Source organism: Leptopilina heterotoma, unplaced genomic scaffold, assembly GCF_015476425.1.
Source record: "Leptopilina heterotoma isolate Lh14 unplaced genomic scaffold, ASM1547642v1 Lhet_63, whole genome shotgun sequence".
NCBI classification, from domain to species: domain Eukaryota; kingdom Metazoa; phylum Arthropoda; class Insecta; order Hymenoptera; family Figitidae; genus Leptopilina; species Leptopilina heterotoma.
The window spans coordinates 617,915-641,453 of record NW_025111149.1 but is presented as its reverse complement, the minus strand read 5'-3'; the positions used below and the strand labels follow the sequence as shown (position 1 = coordinate 641,453).

The 23,539-nt window shown below is 29.2% G+C and overlaps 1 protein-coding gene across 1 annotated transcript in view; it reads right to left on the bottom strand.

Moving 5' to 3' along the window:
* The window catches only part of LOC122509795 (cilia- and flagella-associated protein 57), a 43,410-nt gene extending 24,811 nt beyond the window's left edge, over positions 1 to 18,599 (bottom strand). The window contains exons 1-2 of the mRNA XM_043624046.1: positions 18,367 to 18,599; positions 662 to 2,180 (exon numbers count right to left, since the gene is read on the bottom strand). Of these exons, the coding sequence (XP_043479981.1) occupies positions 662 to 2,180; positions 18,367 to 18,599 (1,752 nt within the window). The remainder of the gene's footprint in view (positions 1 to 661; positions 2,181 to 18,366) is intronic.
* Positions 18,600 to 23,539: the final 4,940 nt, after the last annotated feature.

Here is a 23,539-nt window from a genome sequence, read left to right as displayed (position 1 = left end):
CGTTAATGCATTTCCTCTTCTCCCCCGTGAATAAAAAAAAAAAAAAAATGTAATAAAACATTTTAGATGATTTTGCAATTTTTTAGGAGTGGTCAATTTTTTCTTTCAAATAAATAAAAATCAAAAATACACTTATCTAGGGATCTAAACTAAAGCTTGGAATAGAAACCTCCGATTAATTTGCTTTCATAAAGAATTTTTTCGAAAAAAGCTTAGGCGGTCCACTCAAGGTGACATTACCCTATTTATAAAGATAATTGGGATTTTTTTTACATAGTTGAATTTTGTTATTTTTTTTTTTTGAAAATATGCAGTTGAATTTCTGCAATTATTTGTAATTTCTCCAAAATTGAATTTTTTTACTGTTTTCAACAAAAATTTAAATCAGAAAGTTTTCAAATTCTATTATTTTTAAAATTGCTAATTTTATTTAAAAAAGATAGTAAGAAGTTAGTCGCGCGCTTTGGCGCGTGAATTGTTGCTAGTTTATTATAATCCAAAAGCAAAAAGTCAGTCACTAATTAAAGTTATTAAACATTTTCACTAATTAAAATTTAGAGAGGAACTAGAAACTACGAACAGACATTTTTGTAATACAACGATTATTAAGTAAATTATCATTATTTAATTCTTTAATTGAGCAAATATTTAATTTAATTACCAGACTGTCCTTTATTTCGTGAATTTTCCTATCATTCGAAATACAATAAATTGTCGAATCATCAGATGAGAGTACAACTCCATTAATCGTGACTTCCTTAATAATGACTTCAGTAATTCTTGTTCCATTAAACATTTCCCATTCATAAACAGCGCCATCATTACCAATCGTTATCAATTTCGCATCCATTTTTGACCATGAAAAACCGGTAATAGTTCCCGTGTGTCCCTTCAATAGAAAACGTGAACGAAAATCCATTGTCGAATAGACGTGAACAATATTACCATTAACAGCCGCAAATAAATGACCACCGTGACTAAATGAAGCAATTTTACAATTTTTTATGGGAAATTCCCGAATAATCATCAGATCATCAATTAGAATTGTCATGAATCGAAGTTTATCGCTGAAACCAATGAGACAAAACAAACCATTCGGATGTAATGAAACAGTGAAAATATCCTCCATGTACTGTTTAATCATAATCAGATTTTCCGATTCGTAATCCCAGATTCGTACACTGCGATCGTGTTGCCCGCAGGTGATGAAAATCGATTTCCACGTACACATCGAAAGACCAATTATTGGTCCATGATGTAAATTTTCGCCAATTGTTTCCAAATCGAGTGTTTCTATTTCGTTGGTGGTTGTTAATGATGGTAGCGAGGATTTTCCAGCGATTTTCGCCGAGAAGAGCTGTGACCAACCGGTTGTCACTATCACACGATCCGAACTAATATTCGAATTTATCGAAGTAATGCGATACAAATCTTGTGATTCGATTTTGGAAATTTGTCTCGGTACGTGGTAGATGATTTTCTTCACGTACCTATTCTGACCGTCTTGCTCGAAGACGATTAGTTTTCCATTACCAAAACCGTAGACGAAACAACTGCCAATAACGGTCAAACAAACAATGTCGATGTTCGATTCTTTGCGAACAATCTCCAAACTTGTACTCGATGTTTGTAGAACGAATTCCTCGCGGATCTTCAAATTCATCACTATTGTCTCGAGCATATTGAAGATGAATTTTAATTCGCCATTCTCGAGGAATAATAATCGAGCGTCCTTGGTGCCTGCGAGGAGTCTCTCGATATTGAGCCAGGCAATTGTGGTGATGAAGAGATTTTCGGCTTTGGCAAAACCATAGGGACGCCAAACTGTTTCGGAGACGGTGAGAAATTTAAACGTGTATGGACCGCCGAGTGCTACGATTCCCACATCACCGGGATTACATGACAATAGTGTTACAATTGATTCGGAACTCTGGGAATTTCCAACTTTAATGTTCGATTCGACTTTGCCCTTCTCCCAATTGTAGAATAACATCATTTGATCTGGTTCGCCTGTTATTGCTGCGATATTTTTACTATCGGCGGTAAATGAGATGCAGGAGAATTTTTTCACTCCTGGTGCATCGTACGGTATGCCAAGGGTTTTTTTTCTCTTGAGACTTTGAAGATCGTAAACTGAAATTGTTGGTTTTTCGTCGACATCACTTACTGCCACGTATTTTCTGTAATTTTTAATATTTCATTGCGTTATTAATTCAATTTTTTCGAATAGATTTAATTTTCTCAATTTAACCCGTTGACTGTCGCTGACGCATATATGCGCAAAACTAAGACTGGTAAAAGTGTTCATGACGCATATATGAAGCATTTTACGTAAAATGTCCCAAGTTAAAATTCCAACTTCTTGAAAAAAATTGAAACTAGGGGAATTTATTGTTCTATTAGGTAGAAATGTGACCCAACAAATTTTGTTGACTTTTTCGAAAACCGTCTAATATTTCAAATTTTTCTGTAAATACATGTAATGGGAAAAATTCTGTCTAATGTGTTTCTGGAAGGTTTTTTAATGCTCTTTTCAATGGTGAATTTTATTTTTTAATATTTTAAAAATTGACCCTAATTTTTGATAATTAATGTTTAATTTGCTATTTTCACAACAATCGGTTTATTTTATTTAAAAATAAATTATTGCAAACGAAAGCTAAGGTATTTTCCTTTTTTTGTTTTTGAGATATTAAATTTCTAAGAATACACGGAGAGACCCACATTCGTAAAAATTACTAAAAATGGTTGCAATGACCGGAAATAAGGGGACTTTTAGCATAATGTGCTACAGAATTAGATAAATTTACAAAAGAAATAGATAAATTTGCTACATTGAAATAGCAAGTTTTAATATTTTGTGTAAGAGTTGTAAATGTAGCAAAAATTGATTATAGTTTTCTCTAATTTAATTAGACAAAATCTGACAAATGAAAACATTTTCCACTAAAACCTACGATCCACTGTAGTAATTTTTGGTGAGCAAGTGTGGCTAGCGAGTGCAGTCATATGGCGCCTGCATTTCTATTGGTTGCTAACTTCGTCAATCTCCGTAAATGAGCCGATGCCATCCGATCATTGACAGTGACTATGTTTCGCGTATGTAAAATAAATTTGGATATTATCTACAATAATTAAATATAAAGTGAAACGTAGGTCGTTCGGTATCTCAGAAATTGACCATTATAAATTAATAAACTTTGCATTTATTCCTGTCCCAAGAACTATGTCTTATAATAAGTTGTTAAAAGTAAATTGCTTTCTCGTAAGTGCTGTAAATTTTCATCATTCAATATATAAGGAAACAAAGATGTATACTTTCAGTGAAATTCGTTGTCGTGCGTGCAGTTGTGTATTTGTGTATTAATTAACCGCGTCTATACATATAAGTGAAATAAACATGTGTGTGTCTTCAAATATTTATACAACAAATATATAAGTGTGTGTGTGTCTGTGTATGTAAAAATCCTTCCAGTTTGTCTCCATTAGTCAAGAATTGACGGGAAACCGGCGACAAAAATCCGTATTTTTTCTTTCACTCTTTCTTTCTGCATTTACAAACGACTGTAGTAATTTTACGTACACAATGCTTCTGAGTTTACTACAGTTATTTGGAACTATTGGACGAAATAGTAAGAAACTTTGCTAATTTGGTGAACATTTGTCGGGATTAGTGACTTAGTGTAGAAAATAGTAAAAAATACAAAAAGTCCCCTTATTTCCGGTGGTTGCAATGTGAAAATAGTAAATTCTAGTGTGATTTTATACAAAAATTAGTAATCTCGGTCTCTCCGTGTAGATTGCGAAAAAAATTAGTGTTAATTTTTAAAATATTAAAAAATAAAATTCACCAATTGAAAAGAGCATAAAAAACCCCAGTAGCACGTAATATTACAGCAATATTGAGAACACTGCCTTAACATTACCAATATTGCCTCAATGTTGTCAATGTTACTAAAACTTTACGTACTACTGGGGAACCCTATTCCAGAAATACATATTGGACATAATTTTTCCCATAACATGTACATGTACTAGGGTGGTTCTTATTTCGGCGATGATTCTAAATCATCGGTCTCACCTCAAGAAATTAATCAAGGTATAAAAAAAAATTTTTATGAAAGTTTGAAGCAAATCGAACAATATTAACACGTGCCTCTAGTCGACTGAAATTTTAAATGGAAAATACCATGGACATAAGAAATATACGGACAGGCCTCAAAGTCAAAATATGGGCGAGGGGGGTACGTTGGCAGATCGGAAGAGAAAACGCTACGTTGGTCGATTCCCTATTGGTAGACTTAATGCGCAGGCGCCAATTGCCATATAACACGTACATTTTCTTAACCAATTAGCAATTCGCCAACGCCTCCCCTTACGGACTGCAAAGTATCCCCCCGCATCTATATGCCATGTCCCTATATTTCTTACGTCCATGGAAAATACATGTAATTTTTCCTAGAAATCACACAAAATTTTTTCTAGCTTATACAAGTTTATTTAAAATTCTCTAACTTTGGGTGCTTTTAGTAAACTACAAGAGGTAAAACTTCCATTTATTCAAAAAAATTTTGAAAGTATTTGCTCCATTTACAAGCTCCATTTACAAGATGAATATGCCACTATCACAGTAAACAGGACTAGTACACTGTAAAAAAGGGAGTTAAATTTTAACTCCCCGGGGGTCTATAAAAGTCGCACCCATTGGGGAGTTAATGCCAGGGGAGTTAAATAAAGAGAGTTGAAATTTCACACCCAAATGCTAACTCCCCAAGGAAAAAATAACTCGCGCGGGTGTTGAATGAAGAGAGTTAGAAATTAACTCTCTTTTGGAGTTGATTTTTAACTCGAAAAATTTCACTCTCAACTCCCGAGTCCGTTAACTCCCTAAATTTTTTACAGTGTATATTAACCCTCAGATGCACAAATTTTTTTTTTCATTTAAATTTTACGAAACTCGGTACTCGGGGGGTTTTTCGGGACGCTGATTACGAGTCTGACAAGTAACCCAGGTAAAAATGATTCGTACGAAATTCGTACGCATTTCGTTCCAAAATCCGGCCAGATTCGTACATAATTCCTATCGAATTCGTATGAAATTACAAGCGAAATTCGTGTGGCGTTTTGAAACGTTTTTTCGCATGAATATTCGTGCAAATAATACCCGGATTTTTTTAAATGGATTTTCAAAAAATATTTTCGTTCGGAAATTCGTATGGAAATTCGCACGGAATAATTTTTGACAATTTCTTCAAAAATTTTTCGGTCAAATTTCCATACGAAATTCGTACGAAATTCGAGCGAATTACAAACGAATGTATTTTGAAAATTTTTTATAAAATTCTGCTCGGAAATTCGTATAGAATTCCGCACGAAATGTCAGCCAAAAATTTCTTCAAAAATTTTCGGCCAAATTTCCATATGAAATTTGTACAAAATTCGAGCGAATTACGAACGAATTTATTTTGGAAATTTTTTTTTAAATTCTGCTCGGAAATTCGTATAGAATTCCGCACAAAATGTCAGCCAAAAATTCCCTCAAAAATTTTCAGCGAAATTTCCATATGAAATTCGCACGAAATTCGAGCAAATACGAGCATACGAATTTCCGAGCAGAATTTTATAAAAATTTTCTAAAATAAATTTGTTCGTAATTCGCTCGAATTTCGTATGAAAATTTGGCCGAAAATTTTTGGCTGACATTTCGTGCGGAATTCCATACGAATTTCCGAGCAGAATTTTATAAAAATTTTTCACCGATTTTTTTAAAACTTGGTATACATATACTATGTCGAAAAATATTTGACACGTGTTTTTTTATATCGTCCCAATATGATATTTAAGGGTTGAAACTACCCTTTGAAATATTTTCATCCCTTATGTACAAATTAAATTATTAATGAAACAAATCAGCCAATTATAGTAAAAATTTGTATAAAATGGTTTTTCGGATCGCTGATTATAAATCTAAAGTAAGTTTTTCAAAATTCAAAATGGCGGATCCAATATGGCGGACGACATTTTGAAAATTTCATTAGATTCACTTAAAACTCGAAAAATTTTTATAAAATTCTGTTTTTGGGATCGCTGAGTACGAATCTGCAATTAGTTTTTCAAAATTCAAAATGGCGGATTGTTCAAATTTCATCGTAAAGGATATTTTATAACGATTCCATAACCGTTTGAAAATTTAGTGTCTCACAATTAGGAGCAAAGTTATTAATTTTTTTCTGCCGAGCGGCACGTTTGTTTACCGAGCAACACACTGTAGTATGAATATGCAACTTGCTGTTCAAAGAAGTGTACAACCCAGAGATTTTGACTAATAAACAAATTAACTTAACAAATGAATTGTTCATTTGTTTACAGTCGAAATGGCATCGTTTTTTTCTAATCGTTCTAAAATTAGGTATGTTACCAACAATATTTATGGACATTTTTCATAGTTTATTATTTGTTTATGATATAAACAAATAAAGTTAACTTAAAATGAACTCTTCACTTGATTAAAGGAAAAATGGCTTTAAAAAATGTCTATGAAAATATTATTGGTAACATAATTTTAAAACGTTTAGTAAAAAATTCCATTTTTCCTATAATCCACTCCAAAAACCCCTGAGTTACAAGTTTTAAGTGAATCTAATGAAATTTTCAAAATGTCGTTCGCCATATTGAATCCGCCATTTTTAATTTTGAAAAACTAACTGCAGATTCGTAATTAGCGACCCCAAAAACCCCTGAGTTTCGAGTGTTAAGTGAATCTAATGAAATTTTCAAATTGTCCGCTGATTTGTTTCATTAATAATTTAATTTGTCCATAAGGGATGTAAATATTTCAAAGGGTAGTTTCAACCCTTAAATATCATATTGGGCCGATATAAAAAAACACGTGTCAAGTATTTTTTGACATAGTATATGGGGCATACCAGGCCAAATCGGAAATTATTTTGCTTTTGCAGCTCAAATTTTTTTTATCATTTTTGCTTCCTCGTGAGGAAGCTTTGTAGTCGTTTAATTTACAAAATTTTTAAAAATCCTTTTAACAAATTTTCTTCTATATAGGACTATGTTATATAAGACCCTGAGCAATTGTCCTGATGTATGTATGGATGTGTGTATGTGTGTGTGGATCCCGATTTTTGTGAACACGATAACTCGAAGAGGTTTTAACGAATTTGGCTAAAATTTACCAGGTATATTTATCATAAAAATATCTCGAAATGGATTGATAAACTTTAAAAAATTCTCGGAAAGAAATTTTGTTTTGACTTTTTTCTAAAACAATTTTTTTTTCAAAAATTTTTTTTTAAGTTGGTTATTGAAGTTAATATATAATAAAATCTTATTCTTTGCATCAAGACGAATCGATTGGTATATAAAAAGTATAAATTGTATGAGAATTTACAGAGTTAATCACAATTAAAGCTGAAAAATTCGCGTTTTTATCAAAAAATGAGTTCTTTCCGCAAAATTATGTTGCCATATAAGAAAATCTTACTCATTTGTTTCTAAAATCTTATTCTTTGCACCAAGACGGATCGATTAGTATATATAAAGTATATATTGTATTTAAATTTATAGAATTAAAACCAATTATAGACAAAAAACTTGCACTTTTAATAAAAATTCATTTTTCTTAAAAATCATGTTGCTGTACAATAAAATATTATTTATTGAAAAGTAAATCAAAAATCTTATTCTTTGCATCAAGACGAATCGATTGATGTATGTAAAGTATATATTCTATTGAAAATTATAGAAATAATTACAATCAAATTTGAAAAATTCACTTTTTTACTAAAAATTTTTTGTTTATTTAGATTCATATTACTGTATAAGAAAGTTTCATTCTTTCTATTAAGACGAATGAACTTTATTTTATAAATGTTAAATTGTATTAAAAATGATTTAAAAATGAAATATATTTATCGTTAATTTTTTTGCTGATCGTAAAGAGGAAGCAAAATGTTCATGTAATGAACATCTGGATTTACAATTTGTTTTTCTTTTAGTAGGTACTCTTTGAAATGAGCTACCTTCATTTTTTTCAAATTTTTTCATAAAGCGGTTTAGGAGATACAGATTTTTGAAAAATGACGTTTTTTACGTAAATTTTTGTTTTAAATGCTTATAACTCGGTCAAAAATTGATCAAATTGGACGTTATTATAATGAAAAGATTTGTTTTCACGCGTAGTTTTTAATAAAAATATTTTTAAAAAAATTTTAAATAATTTTCGATAAGATTTAAAAATTTTTTTAATAAAATTTCATTTTTAACAATGTATGTATCAATCAATTTTTTCCAAATTTTTTTTGTAAGAAACTAGCTGTAAATTAACAATTTTTAAGCCTTGTCCGATCGTGGGCAAACGATGGGATCTATTTATTTAAAAAATTTTAATTTTTATATACACTGTGAAAACGGTAGGCCTAACTTTGTCATTTGACCAAATCACAATTTTACACAGAAAGAAGGTTAAGTTTGGAGATACTCAGTCTGAAAACACATTTGCTGTGAAAAATTTGTGTGATTTTATCAAATGGCAAGTTAGTCATTGGCCACCACTGCGTATATATAAATTAAAATATTTTAAATAAATAGATCCCATCGTTTGCCCACGTATTTCTTATTTAGTATTTACAATAAGTATTTTTACAATAATTTAGTATATACAAGTATTTCTTACAAAAAATTTTGAAAAGAATTGATCGATACATACATTGTTAAAAATGAAATTTTATTTAAAAAATTTTAAAATCTTATCGTAAATTATTTAAAAAATTTTTAAAAATATTTTTATTACAAACTACGCGTGAAAACAAAACTTTTCATTATAATAACGTCCAATTTGATCAATTTTTGACCGAGTTATAAGCATTTAAAACAAAAATTTACCACAAACCGCTGAGTTTGGGAAATACACAAACCAGAATGAGTCTTGTCACAAACTTCAGTTTATGATTCAACAGCTTAAACAGTCACGCAGCAGACGACAAGCAGACGTTCACTTGAATTTTCTTGCGCATGCGTGGATTTCTTGGTGTTATAACAGATTGGTTTGTGGTACACACAAACCAGCTTGTTGGAAACACAAAACTCGCCTGCATAAAGCACAACTTAACCTATTTGTATATTTTACGAAAAAGTTTGTGTTTTCTATAAGAAATTTTTTTCCGTGAAGTTTTAAAGAAATCGGTGAGTTTCACTTAGGTAGTGTTACTTGTCAGTAGCCGTGCGGTTTAAGTAGTTGCGTCAAGGACTTCCGGAATGCGTCTGGGGCGGGGGGACGTGAGTTCGATCCCACATGCGAGCGGATTTTTCATTATAAGCGTTACATAAAATAATAAAATTACTATTTAATCTGTATAATTAATAAGTGTTGTGAATAAAAACTTGTGAACTTGTTTGTAAATAATATTAATTAAGGTAAATTTTTAAAATATTAAAAAATAAAATACACCATTGGAAAGAGGACGAAAAAACCTTTCAGAAACATATTTTAAAAAAATTTTCCCATTACAAGTATGTTCAGAAAAAATTCTTTTTTTAAAAGTAGCCGGTGTTAGCAAAATTGGTCAAATTGACCCCCCTCGACCCCCTCCAAATTTTCGAAAAAATCAAAAATATTTTTGGGGCACATTTCTACTTGATAGAACAACAAATTCCCTGAGTTTCAATTTTTTTCAAGAAGTTGAAATTTCAAAGGACATTTCACGTAAAATGCCTTATATATATATATATATATATATATATATATATATTTATAACAATACTGTTTATTATTAATAATAATAATAATTAATATATTCACGTTATATTGAATGACCGCGTAAGAAGCGTGTAAAATTGTAAATTTGGGAACAGTGGAAGCAGTCTTGTTCAGTCCTGCTTTCGGCTTCCGCAGCATTGATTGAAGATTGAACGCCAGTCTTCAACAAAGACTGAGCGTCAGGTTTACATCGGTGTTACTATTCCGGACTGAAGCAGCCTTGCTTTCGCTGTCCCACCAAGCTTCAACCAATACTGACCAAGCCTCAATCAAGCTTCGTAAAGCCTGAACTCACTGTCAGCTAGCGCCTGGGATTTCGAATTTTTCTAAATGTTCTTAGATTCGTAATCATCGATTCCAAAAACCTCCAAGGTTTGTTTCTAACAGAGAAATCGTTAAAATTCGGTAAAAAAAATTTGAAAGCATTGTTTTAAAGTGATATTGTGATTACAGTAAACCCTCTGCCTACGCTGACTTATCCCCACTCTAGCGCTTTTGAATGTAATTCCCATAGTCCCCACCAGGCTACCGAATTGTCGTTTTTTTGTCGATAACGGTCACTTGAGTAGGCAGAGGGTTAATAGTTTCTAAACTTTGTTCTAATTTTGTTTACATATAATCACTTTTGAATTTTTTACGATGTAATATATTTATCAAAATATATTATGGAAAATATAAATTTTATAGAGGTGTGCAAAAAGCTCGAACCGAGCCGATCCGCAATTTTTCGAGCCTCGAATCGTATCGTATCGAGTACTCGAAACATTCAGGAACTCGAATTCATTCGAGTACTCGAATATTTCGAGTACTCGATTTGATTCGAGGTTTTAAATGAAAAAAAAAATTTTTTTATACAAAAAAAAATTTAATTTAAAATTAAAGTGGGAAATTTTGGATTTTCTTAATGGCTCCAGCTTTTAAGTTAAAAAAAAAATTTTATACAAAAAAATTTAATTAAAAATTAAAGTAGAAAATTTTGGATTTTCTCAAGGGCTCGAATCAAATCGAGTACTCGAAAGTTTCGAGTACCCGAAAAATTCGAGTACTCGAAATTATTCAAGCTTTTTATAAAAAATTGGCTCGAAAAATGAAAAGCTCGAAAATACTCGATCGAGGTTCGAGATTTGAGCTTTTTGCATACCTCTAAAATTTTATCGATTTGGAAAATTTTATGATAAATAATAAAATAATTTAGTGTTTAATGTATAAAATAGGATAAATAATTAACAATATTTTAGAATGGCTTCTTATAAGCAAAAACAAAGTTTGCAACTATTGATTCTGTGATTATAAGCCAAAAACAATACATTTCAAATAAAATTACCTTATCCCAAGTAGAAATGTCCGGAGTTAGGACGGAGTTAAACACCGGCATGGTACTGACTCAGTACTGACCGTCGGTACTGACTTTCGGAACCCGATCAGTACTGGGAGTATACTGACTCCAAAACCGAATCAGTAATACGTCGGAGTTAAAAAAGTATTAAAATCAGTACTGGCAGAAAACTGGCATAATACCAAATCAGTACTGCGAAGGAGTTAAAAAACAAACAAAATTTGTTATAATGTCATTAAACCGGCCACTATTAATAACAACATCGTTTGATTTATTAACTATTAAAATATTTTCCAAGATTTTTAAAAACATTATTCATCAACAATAACATCAAACACTCCCAATGGGAAATGTTAGTGTAGTGCCGATGTTCACCACTGGCTTAGTACTCGGACGATTGTTCGGCGTAGTCTAGCCGAGCCTCGACAATTAGTGCTGGCGCAGTACAGAATTTTTGTTTCGCCAAAGCTTGAACAAGCCACGGCGGCAAATGCTGGCTGAGTATAGAAAAATTGTTCACAACGCTCTTTGCCAACATTGCTTTTTTGACATAAACTTGAAAAAAATTATAAAAAAAGTTTATCAATGTTTATAAATATAAATTTATTGAAAAAATTAATATTTTCCTTTTCAGTTGTTCATTTTTTATTTTTATTAAATTTAATAATAATAATTTAACATAATTGTCTAATTTTGTAAATAATAAATTATTTAAACAAATTAAAATTATAAACAAGATTTAAACTTTAATTTCAATAATAATTTGGTTCTTATGAAAAAACTATTATACTTCTTACTATGAATTAAAAATTATTAAAAAATTACCACTTGTAAAATGTTAAATGCAATAAGTAAAGTTATTTAATTTAATTATTAAAAATTTAGTTTAATTTATTTTATTTCAATTTATTATTTCTAACGTATCCCTATTTTTTTCTCATCTTTGACTCAATAATTGTATGTCTGAATGATACTGAGATATTAATACTTTACTGTACACATGTGTCGTTAGCATAGTGGTTAGAGCGTTAGTCTGTTAGTCCGTAGGTCGTAGGTTCGATTCCTCTCGTCAGCAATTTTGTTTATTTTCATAGGTTTGCGAGATTTCTAGATTCCAATCGTTAGGTACTAAAATATGAAAATCTAATGCACACTTACTGTAATTGTTTATTATTTAATTTTTAAATGTTATAAACAATTTTTTTCTATTTCATTTACTATATCCATTGTTAGTCTCCATCTTTAATACAATTTCTTTAAGAAGAGAAATATTTTATGAATGATAACTATTTATTAATATTATTTACCATTTTGTTGTTAAATTATAATTATGAATTTACGACTAATTAATAACAATACGGCATTTATTGCGGCAATATTCTCAGCCAGCACTGGTCCAGTGCTGCGCCAGCGCTGTCTGGCAGCACTGACAGACAGTACTTCGGCAGCGCCAGACGACGTTATCATCCCAGTCCCATGCCAGTGCTGGCTCTCAGCCTTGCCGCCAGTGCTGCCAGTGCTGGCGCAGTACTACGCCAGTTGTAAATTTCCCATTGGGCTTAATTAATATATTATTAATTATTAATTATTTTTACTATTATGTATTACCCAATGGGAAATTGCCAATGCTCACCATTGGCTAAATAATGGACCAATATTGGCTGCCAACAGTTTTTTCTTGGTCAAACATTGGCAACCAATATTGGGCCACTATTGCCAGAGTCTTGGGATGATCACGACTTTGCCAAGCATTGGCAGCCAATATTGGATCAATATTGGCTGCCAAGACAAGTGCCGGACTTTCCAAGCGTTGGATATTCATTGGCAAAAAAGATTGGACCAATATTAGTGACCAATTAATTACCAATGCTTTAAATTAAATTAATGCTTGGTTATTTATTGGTTAGGGGAACATAGTCTAGGTCGGCCACCTTTTTGACTTTTGTTTATAACTTTTTTTTAAAAATAAATTTGGACAATTGAAGTATATGGTTGGAAAGTCCTGTTTAATAGGAACATCTTTTCTGTACAAAGTAAATTGATTGGTTTTAAAATGAAAAAGTTATAAAGATTTAAAAAAAAAAAAATTTGTAGTCGAGGTTGGCCATTACAGTCAAGGTCGGCCATGTTTAAAATTCAAAGGGCATTAATCGTTAAAAAATAAAATAACATGTTTGGAGCTACGGAAAATTGATTCTTTATTGTTTACAGTTTGTAACTTAATGAAATAACAAAATAATAACAATAAACAATATAAAAAAATAAATATAAATAAAAAAAAATTTTGCACTAAAATATTAATAAAATTAAATAAAAATATTAATAAGATGATCAATTATATTATGAGTTATACAGAATTGCAGTTTTTGCAAATGAAGTAGCTCGTTCTCATCTTTGCGCATTTTAAACACATAGTGGCCGACCTTGACAGTAAGTAACATTACCGAATTGTTGTAACCATAAAGAAATACGTTTCGGGATTCGATTTTTTACTTTGTTTTTCTTTCAACCATGAGTCCCACAAATTTTCTGCATACTTGCCTTGACGATTCAATTTGTTTTTTATCTTTTATTAATGGTTTTTCACATTATGCACAAAACTTTTTTTGAGCTTTTTTTGTACCGACGTCACAGAAAACACAATTTTCGATTTTCCGAAAATGTAATTGAACAAAAAGTTAGGTTACACTAAGACAAGCTTCGACAAGCATGCGCGTAGGTGGCGCTAGTGAACTTGTCCAAAAAATCGCGATGGCCTATCTAGACAGTAGACCAACCTTGACTACATTCCCCTACCAATACTGAACCAACGTTTGAAATCAATATTTTACAAATACCAACATATAGCAAAAATTTTTCAAGAAAAAAAATAATAAATTACTAATCTAAAGAAAAAAAAATTAATTTTATTGGAACACTGTTAAAAACAGAATGTGATAAAAATCAGACAAAGATAATATTTGTCTAAGTTCGAGAATGCAAGCGTCTCTCCTTATATAGAACTGGTAACACAACTTGCTGGTGAGTGAAAGAAGCTCTGGCGCACCCTGGTGTTCGATTTTGAAATGTCCCGCGCTGCTTCAAAGTATATGCTCGAAATTACTTTAGATAAGTGCCACCAGGGTGCGCCACAATTTCTTCCTCTCACCAGCAAGTTGTGTTACCAGTTCTATATAAGAAGAGACGCTTGCATTCTCAAACGTAGACAAATATTATCTTTGTCTGATTTTTATCACATTCTGTTTTTAACAGAGTGTTCTAATTAAATTAATTATTTTTTTTCTTTAGATTAGTAATTTAATTTTTTTTTTTTTTTGAAAAATTTTTGCTATGTGTTGGTATTTGTAAAATATTGATTTCAAACGTTGGTTCAGTATTGGTAACCAATAAATAACCAAGCATTAATTTAATTTAAAGCATTAGTAATTAATGGGTCACTAATATTGGTCCAATCTTTGTTGCCAATGAATATCCAACGCTTGGAAAGTCCGGCATTTGTCTTGGCAGCCAATATTGATCCAATATTGGCTGCCAATGCTTGGCAAAGTCGTGATCATCCCAAGACTCTGGCAATAGTGGCCCAATATTGGTTGCTATTATTGCACCATTATTGGTACTGCTGGCTCCCAATATAGGACCATTATTGCGCCAATGGTTAATTTCCCATTGGGTATTAATAATAAAATTTTTTTTATTTTTTAAAAATGTATAAATATATATTTTTATTATTATTTTGATAAATAATTAAATTATAAATAATAAATAGTTAAATAATTGTTAAAATGTATATAAATATATAAAACATATATTTATAATAATTTTTCTTTAAATAAATATAATATACAGTGAATTTATTATTATAGCACTGTATATGTATATCCTTCCCATAGATCAAAAGGAAGTTTAAGTAAAATCACTTTCAAGCTTGCGTGGCTGTGCGGTTAGTGTATTCGATGACTTGCGTCCTCGAGGTCTAGGGTTCGATCCTCCGTGCGTGCGATATTTTTCCGTCTTAGTTCTTAGTGTTTAGTGTATAATTCTCAAAAATGTTACATAAAATATAAATTTAAATAATTATAAACAATAATAATAATATTAAGAAGAAAGAAGCTATCAATTATAGCTTCTTTCTTCTTAATATTTAACTGCCGAATGATAAATTCACTTTCTATAACTATAATAATAATAATTTAGTAATTAATTAAAATAAATAAGATTGTATAAATTAATGAAAAAAAAGAAAAAAATTTTTTTTAAACTTATTTCAATAAAAGCAATTTTGCTAATTATTTACATTTTTATTGATACTCATAAAAGTTTATTTACTACAGAAATATTAATAATAATTATTAGTATTCAATAAATTATTCCTTTTTCTTTAATAATCAAAAAACAAATTAATATAAGCTTCTAAAGGTAAATTTTGTTTTAGAGAACGCGTTACAGCATTTTCCAAATTTACTAAATTTTACCTGCGAATCAGTAATTAGGCGGTGTTCTGCCAGTGATATTTTAATACTGACTTAGTACTGACTGCCGGTAAAAAATCAGTACTGGACAGCGTTACCAGCCAGGGATTTCCCAGTACTGATTTAGTACTGGAGTCAGTACTGCTATACTGGCAGGCAGTACTGGGTCAGTACTATGCCAGTATTACATTTCTACTTGTGATAAATTGGTTTTAGCAACTATTTTTTTAATTTTTCAGTGAATTTTTGAATGGTTGCCACCCTTAGGTCACTTTTTTTAAAAGCAAAATTTCAGCAGGTTTTCCAAAGTCGTCTAAGTTTTATTTTTCTTAGTAAAATAAAAAAATTTGTTTGACAATAAGTTAGATAATGAGATACAGTTTCAGGGCATATATTATTAATTACACAGGACCACAAAAATATTTTTTCTTCATACCTCGGTCGAAAGTACGTATTTCCCGCTGCGATTTCGCAGCAGAAAGTTAAACATTTGTGCTTTGGCTGATTTTCATACCCAACCTCTATTACAGCGGGAGTAAAAGAATTCTCTGTCGGTAAAAACACCACTGTCGGTAAATAAGAAAATTTCGAGTTCAATGACAATTTAACGAGTAATTGTTATCGCAATATAAAATGAGAAAAAAAATTATCAAGAAAACTTTTTATACTTTATAAATTTATTATCCACAAGCTCTGAATATTGAAATGAACGAAATCTTTTGCTGATATAATTATTTTCAAAAATTATTTTAATAAACATTAAAAACAAAAATAAAATAATTAATAATTTTGTAATTTCTTTTTTAATACGTACCAAAATGATATTATAAAATTGTAATAATTTGAAGAAATAATGAAAGTGTTTTCATTAGAATGTTTAGAATTTTAGAAACATAGAATTAATTTTGTACCACCAGAAAAATTTTTTTGAAAATATAATATTAATTTATCTTTCACATTTTTTTTCGTGCCTGCCCCCGACCAGAAGCACTCGCTTCGCTCGTGCATCAAATGTCGGGGCAGGCGAATATTGTTTGCAAGAGAGAGACAGAGAAAAAACCAGAGCTTCACGAGTGTCCGCTAGAGGCGAGGAGCAAAAGTAAAAAAAGATGGCCGGCTGTCAAATGAAACTCGATTGCAATTTTCTTAAAAAATAAATTACCCAGCGTACTTTCGACCGCATATAAAGAAAAATAGTATACATTACACGGGCAGAAATTCGAAAGCCCTAAACTACGCGATAATGCCCTCGGCTTCGCCTCGGGCATCATTTCGCGCAGTGCAGGAATTTCGAACTTTCTGCCCTTATAATGTAATATACTATTAAAGGAAGTATTGACCAAACCATGTTTTATATGTTTTTTGGGTCGCTGAATTCAAATCCGAACTCAGTTTTCTGCCATCACGTCAAGTTTTTTCAAAATGGCGAATCTAATATGGCTAACAAACTTTCAAAAAATTTATCAGATTTTGAATTTTTGAAAACTAAGGTGAAATTCGTATTAGGCGACCCCAGAACCCCCCGAGTATAACGTTTTAGGTAAATCCAATAAATTTTTTAAAAATTGGTCAGCCATATTGGATCCGCCATCTTAAATTTTATAAATATTTTCAAGTTTCTTTGATTGTTTAACATTCTATAAAATTTTTTCAGTGTGTTCAAGTTGCTTTTTAATAGATTCTTATGCTTATTTTTATTTATATCTTGTTTACAGGCAGTTTTTGCGAATTTTATTAATTTGTGAAGAAACTTGACGTGATGGCGGAAAACTGAGTTCGGATTCGAATTCAGTGACCCAAAAAACATATAAAAAACATGGTCCGGTCAACACTTCCTTTAAAAATATTTTGTGGTCCTGTGTTATGTTATATAATATACCGTTTAGGAATTACAGTCGTTAAAAAGGTGGGTGGCCACCTTGGGACCCCTTTCCCTATTATTATTTTTTAATTACAACATTTTTTTTAGTTCTTCGAAACAATTCAATTATTTTCATTAATAATAAAATTTCTTGGAGAAATTTCCATTTCTTTGAAAGAATTAAATTATTTTTAATGCAATTTCAATCAAATTTTCAAATTCATCGAAAGTATAAAATTATTTTCAAAAACTTTATTAAAATTATTCGAAGCAATTTAATTATTTTTGAAAATTTTTCGTAGAAATTCAATTATTTCTCAAAATTTTTTAATTTTTCAGATTTGTGAATTATAATTCTTAATCAACTTGATGATTTTTAAAACTAATCTCTAAAAATTCTTTTAAAAAATTCAATTTTTTTTTCGAAAAATGTTACTAGATTTTAATTATTTAAAAAATTTTCAATTATATGTAATTGAAAACTATTATCCAATGAATTTCTCAATTATATTTTTATATAATCGATTGCATTTCAAAAATTTTCAATTATGTATAATTGAAGTTTAGTTAAAAATTCTAGAAAATAATTGAACTTTGGAAGGGTTTAAAATTACATTATGTTTTTCGTTTTTTTTAAGTTTTAATTTTCGTTAATTTGTAAAAAAATTACAAATAGCTCTTTATTATTTATTTTCTATAATATTTATTTATTTTCTATCCAGAAATTAATTAATTTGCTGAAATAATCAATTTACTAAAATAATAATTATTAATTACTTAAATAATTAGTATTTTCACTATTATTTGCCTAAATAATAATTAAATATCATCTACTTAAATAATAATAATCACACAAACGAAGAATGCTTTTTTTTTTTATTTTCAGAGTTATATTAAAAAAAACAAGTCAAATTGGAAAAAAACTCACCGGTTCGGCGAGACGGCAATAATGTTTATTTGTTGTTTATCCGGTAATAAAATGAGTTTTTGACGCCTTTGGGAAATATTGTGAATTGATAATGCATTACCCACTGGATAAAGAATATCCCCATCAGTAATATATTGAGCATTGCCAATAATATTTGTTTTCAATCCGTAAAGTATTTTGCATTGTAATGACGATGCTGTTGTTTTTGACAATTGTCGGAATTCTTTTGACATTTTGGAAATTCTTTCTTTCAAAAAACAAAAAAAAAAATGAAACAGTATAACAATATTATTTGCGAAGATTAGATGTTTTTGACGAAAAATAAAGACGACTATAAGTGTCAGTTAACTTGTTGATACATCTCCATGACGACCGGTTTCGATTGCAAGTGAAGAAAAGTATCACAAAAATATAGATAAGTTCTTGTTTAATTTTTCAATTTTTGATTTTAATTCATCTATAACATAATGTAATTGTGAAAATAATATTATTTTTTTTAAAAATTATTTTTCTGACAACGGAAAATATTACTAATTTATTTTTAAATAGCAACTTTAAGGGTTGCTACAAAAATTTAATTTTGTTTTTCCCTGATTTCCAGACAAAATTTCGTCTTTTTCCCTGACTCTAAAGAATATTCTATTTTATTTTTATTAAATTTAATTAATTTAATTTTTAAAAAAATTAATTAATTTTTTAAATTAATTTAATTAAATTTTTTTTTATTTTTTTAAAGAATATTCTTTTTATTATAATTCACTCTAAAAATGATAAATTAAATACTCAAAAAAAAAATGTTCTATTAGGTACATTTATTTAAGAATTTCTTTAATTGTAAAATTATTCGAAAATAACAATAACTTGATTTCTTTTTTAATCATTATTATTTTTCATAGGAAAAAATATTTCAAAACTTTCAAATTCAATAACTTGAAAGAATATTATTATAAAACATAAAGTTTTATTCCTGATTTTAGTAGTTAAAGATGACCGAGTAATAAAATCATTATTTTATATTATAATATAAGAATGTGTAGTTACTGTAACTTCTTTAAAATTATTTTCATCGTTTCAATTCAATTTCTAAAAATTTAAAATAAAATTCTACTTTTAATCAAGTTTTAATAATTTTTGAAAAACTTCTTCTTTGAGAATTTTTAAATCCATTTGTTTACAATTCTATTATACGTGAAATTTTAATTATTCGGAAATTCTTTAATTAAACATACATTAAAAAATAAAAACATGGAATAATTTTAAAAAATTGCAATTAAGCTTTTTGAAAATAAAATTAGTTCCATAGAATTTTTAATTAAAAGTATGAAAAATTCAAATTTCCAAAGATTTTAATTTAAAACTTAAACAAAATTAAATGATTTCGGAAAAATCGCAATTATTAGTAACTCTTCCAAAATTCAATTATTATCTAAAACTTTCACTCAAATTCATTCATAAATCAATTATTATTAGAAAATTCTATGAGAATTCAATTATTTAATAACAAACATAGATAATTTAGTGAATAATTAAATGTTTCTTAAAATTGAATTCTCATATACATAATATATTCTATCAACAAATTTTTAAATAATTGAATTCTTTCGACAAATTTTAATACAATTTTTAAGAATAATTACCGTTTTCAAAGAATTTGATTGAAATTTTATTAAAAATAATTAAAATTCTGCAATGAGCTTTATTATTTATGAAAATAATTCAATTCCTAAAAAGAATTTTCTTATTTAAGACAATAATTGAATCCTTGTAAAAATTGTATTATTTATGAAAATAATTAAATTATTGCGAAGAAATTTTTAAAAACTGACATGGGTGAATTTCCCTTCTTACGGTTAGGGGAATTCTCGTCAAATTTGTTCACAGAAAGATGCTGTGAAACTCTTAAAAGGGCAGATTGAATTTTTAGTATTTTAAGGGTGGCCGGTTGACCCGCGAGAATTTAAGGAAAATGAAAATTAACCCTTATGGGGAACTGCATGGGGAATTAATGCAACCCTCAGTGCTGCGATGTAGGTTGAATTTTGGTTAAACAGGGGGGGGGGGGTCGAACGTGGCAGTGAGGCGGACGATGGGGACTTTGCTGCTGACATCGTGGTTAGGAGAGAATTGGCAGGCAGGCGGTGGGGGACCCAGGGCGGCTGGAGAATAGCTTCCTGCCTTTCTTCTCCTTCTGGCTGCTGGTCGAGGCTCGTATAGCATGGAAAAGGTAGGAAAATGAGTGTAAGGAGAAAAATTAAGCAGAGTTGCGTGAAATTCAAGTTAGCTTTTATTAATCTTAGCTAGAACCGGTACCTCCCCCTCCAGGCAATGAGAGGTCGGATACGGTTGTCAAAGTACATAGTTCGGTGATCCGGTTATATGTAGGCGATGAGCGATGTTACATTCGCACGAATCGTACACGCGCACCACACAGCACTTTATGTAATTAATTATCTATATTGGTGTTGCTTTACCGGTAAGTGGCCGAGAACAGGCGCCACCTACAGTGAAAATACCGTAAGGTCTCTCATTTTTCCGGATCGATCAAAAAATTAAAAGTGAGGAAAAATCCTTCACGTCAAAACATTGTAAATAATAATTGAATTTATTTTATTAAAATTTATTGTAAATAATTGTATTTTTTTAGAAAATTTTATTAAAATAGTAGATTTTGAAAATCATTGAATTGGAGAACATTTTTGAAAAAAATTAAAATCTTGCCAATTTTAAAAATAAAACCTTATTGAAAATTCAATTTATTATTTTTAAAAATTCAGGTTTAAATGTCTCTAAATATTTAATTATTATGTAAAATCTGAACTAAAAGTCATTTTTGAATCAATTTTTATTTTTTATTAAAACATTCTACCAGAATTCAATTATTTAAATACAATAATAAATAATTTATTGAATAATTAAATGTTTCTTAAAATTGAATTCTTATACATAATTTTATCAACAAATTTTTAAATAATTGAATTCTTTCGTCGAATTTTAATAACATTTTTAAAATAATTACAGTTTTTAAGGAATTCGATTGAAATTTTATTAAAAATAATTAAAATTCTCCAATGAATTTTATTATTTATGATAATAATTAAATTATTGCGAAGAATTTTATAAAAAAAGTTTCAAACAATTAGTTTTTTTCAAAAAAATGTATGCAAATTCTATTTTTAATAATTCAATTCCAGTGAAATTTTTATTTGCTTGAAAAATAATTGAATGTTCGTGTTAAATATTGTCAAAATTGTTGTTTAATAATTGAATTCTTTTGGGAAACTTTATTAAAATAGTAGAAAATTAAAAAATCATTGAATTAATAAAATTTTTTTTAAGTAATTGATATTTTGCCATGAATTTTATTAAAATTTTTGAGAATAATTGAATTTTATTACTTTTAAAAAAATTGAATTCTTGTGACGAATACTATTATTTATGAAAGTAATTGAATTTTGCAATGAATTTTTTCAAAATTCCTTAAAATAATAGAATTTTGTCGAAGAATTTTGCTATTCATTTATAAAGATAAGTAATTTAAATGTTGACAATTTTTTTTGGACTCTTTGAAAATAATTGAATTTCTGAGAAGAATTTTATTAATTTTGAAAATAATTGAATTCTTGTGATGAATATTGTTATTTATGAAAATAATTGAATTTTACAATGAATTTTGCTATTTATAAAGATAATTAAAATGTTGACGAGAATTTTTTAAGGGGCACACCTAGTGTGAGTGACTAAAAAAACGTCGATTTTTAGGAATTTTTTTCAGGGAAATTATTGCAACTAATTTTTTTTAAAGTTTTGTACATGTATATTTGTATAAATAGTAAACATTTTGTAATTTTTTCAAAGAAAAATATCTTTTTTTTAAAGAGTTATTCGCTATATAAAAAAAAAACAGTTTTCCCACTGCTGCAGTTACTGCGGCCTTCTGAGTGCCTGAAATAAAAAAAAACCAAAAAGATTATTAAACTAGAAGATATTTGCCGTACAATGAGGCTCCAGTTTTTTGATTGGATGAAAAATAAAATTTTGGGATGCCAAAAACCATCGGATTTTTTTGGCGAAATTTAAAAGCTTTTTTCAAAACTCCGCCATTTTGTTGCAATTCAATATTTTTTGACATCCGAGGGTCATTGTACGGCAAATATCTTCTAGTTTAATAATCTTTTTGGTTTTTTTGATTTAGGTCAGTCAGAAGGCCGCAATCACTGCAGCAGTGGGAGAACTTTTTTTTCGGATACTCAGGAGATAGCGAATAACTTTTTAAAAAAAAGATATTTTTCTTTAAAAAAATTACAAAATGTTCACTATTTATACAAATATACAAATATACATGTACAAAACTTTAAAAAAAATTAGATGCAATAATTTCCCTGAAAAAAATTCCTGAAAATCACAATTTTTTTCAGTCACTCACACTAGGTGTGCCCCTTAAACATTTTTGAATATAATTAAATTTCTGGAGAGAAGTTTAATATTTATTAAGATAATTGAATTGTTTCAAATAATTGCGTTAAAATTTTTAAAATTGAAATTAAAGTTTTTTAAAAAAAGACACAAAAATTCAGAATTTTCTTATTATTTCTAAAAATTTAATTTTTTTCTAGTAATTTTAATAAAAATCCCTGACTTTTTCCTGATTTCCCTGACCTGTGGCAACCCTGAACAATTAAAATTTTTATTAACGACGAGAAGAAGAGGGGGGGAAAGTGGGGGTAATGTCCTGCTTTGTCAACTAAGACATGGTCACCCTAGTAATTTACTAAAATCAAATAATTTTTAATTGAGTCAATTAAATGGTTCAATTCATATTTGCGTGCATTGAAATGAATTAAATAAAAATTTTTTGAATTAAGTGAATTAAAAATTTTCTATAAAACAGAGTTCTATTTTATTCTCTGCGGATGTGAAGAAAATCTCTTTACCACTTATAGATGAAATCACAATTCTCTGTTAATAAAACAGAACACGACTTTACCCTACAATGATAAAAAAAATTCTTTATCTCACGTAAATTCTTCAGATTTCTCCCTTATTATTAGAATTTTGAGTCTCGGTGGTTAATTTCAAAAGGTTCAGAGTAAAAGTTCCCCGTTTCCGCGGGTCGTGCAAGGTACAAGTGCAGTTGCAAGTATGTATTTTGTGCTCAGTCGCGGTACAACTCGTG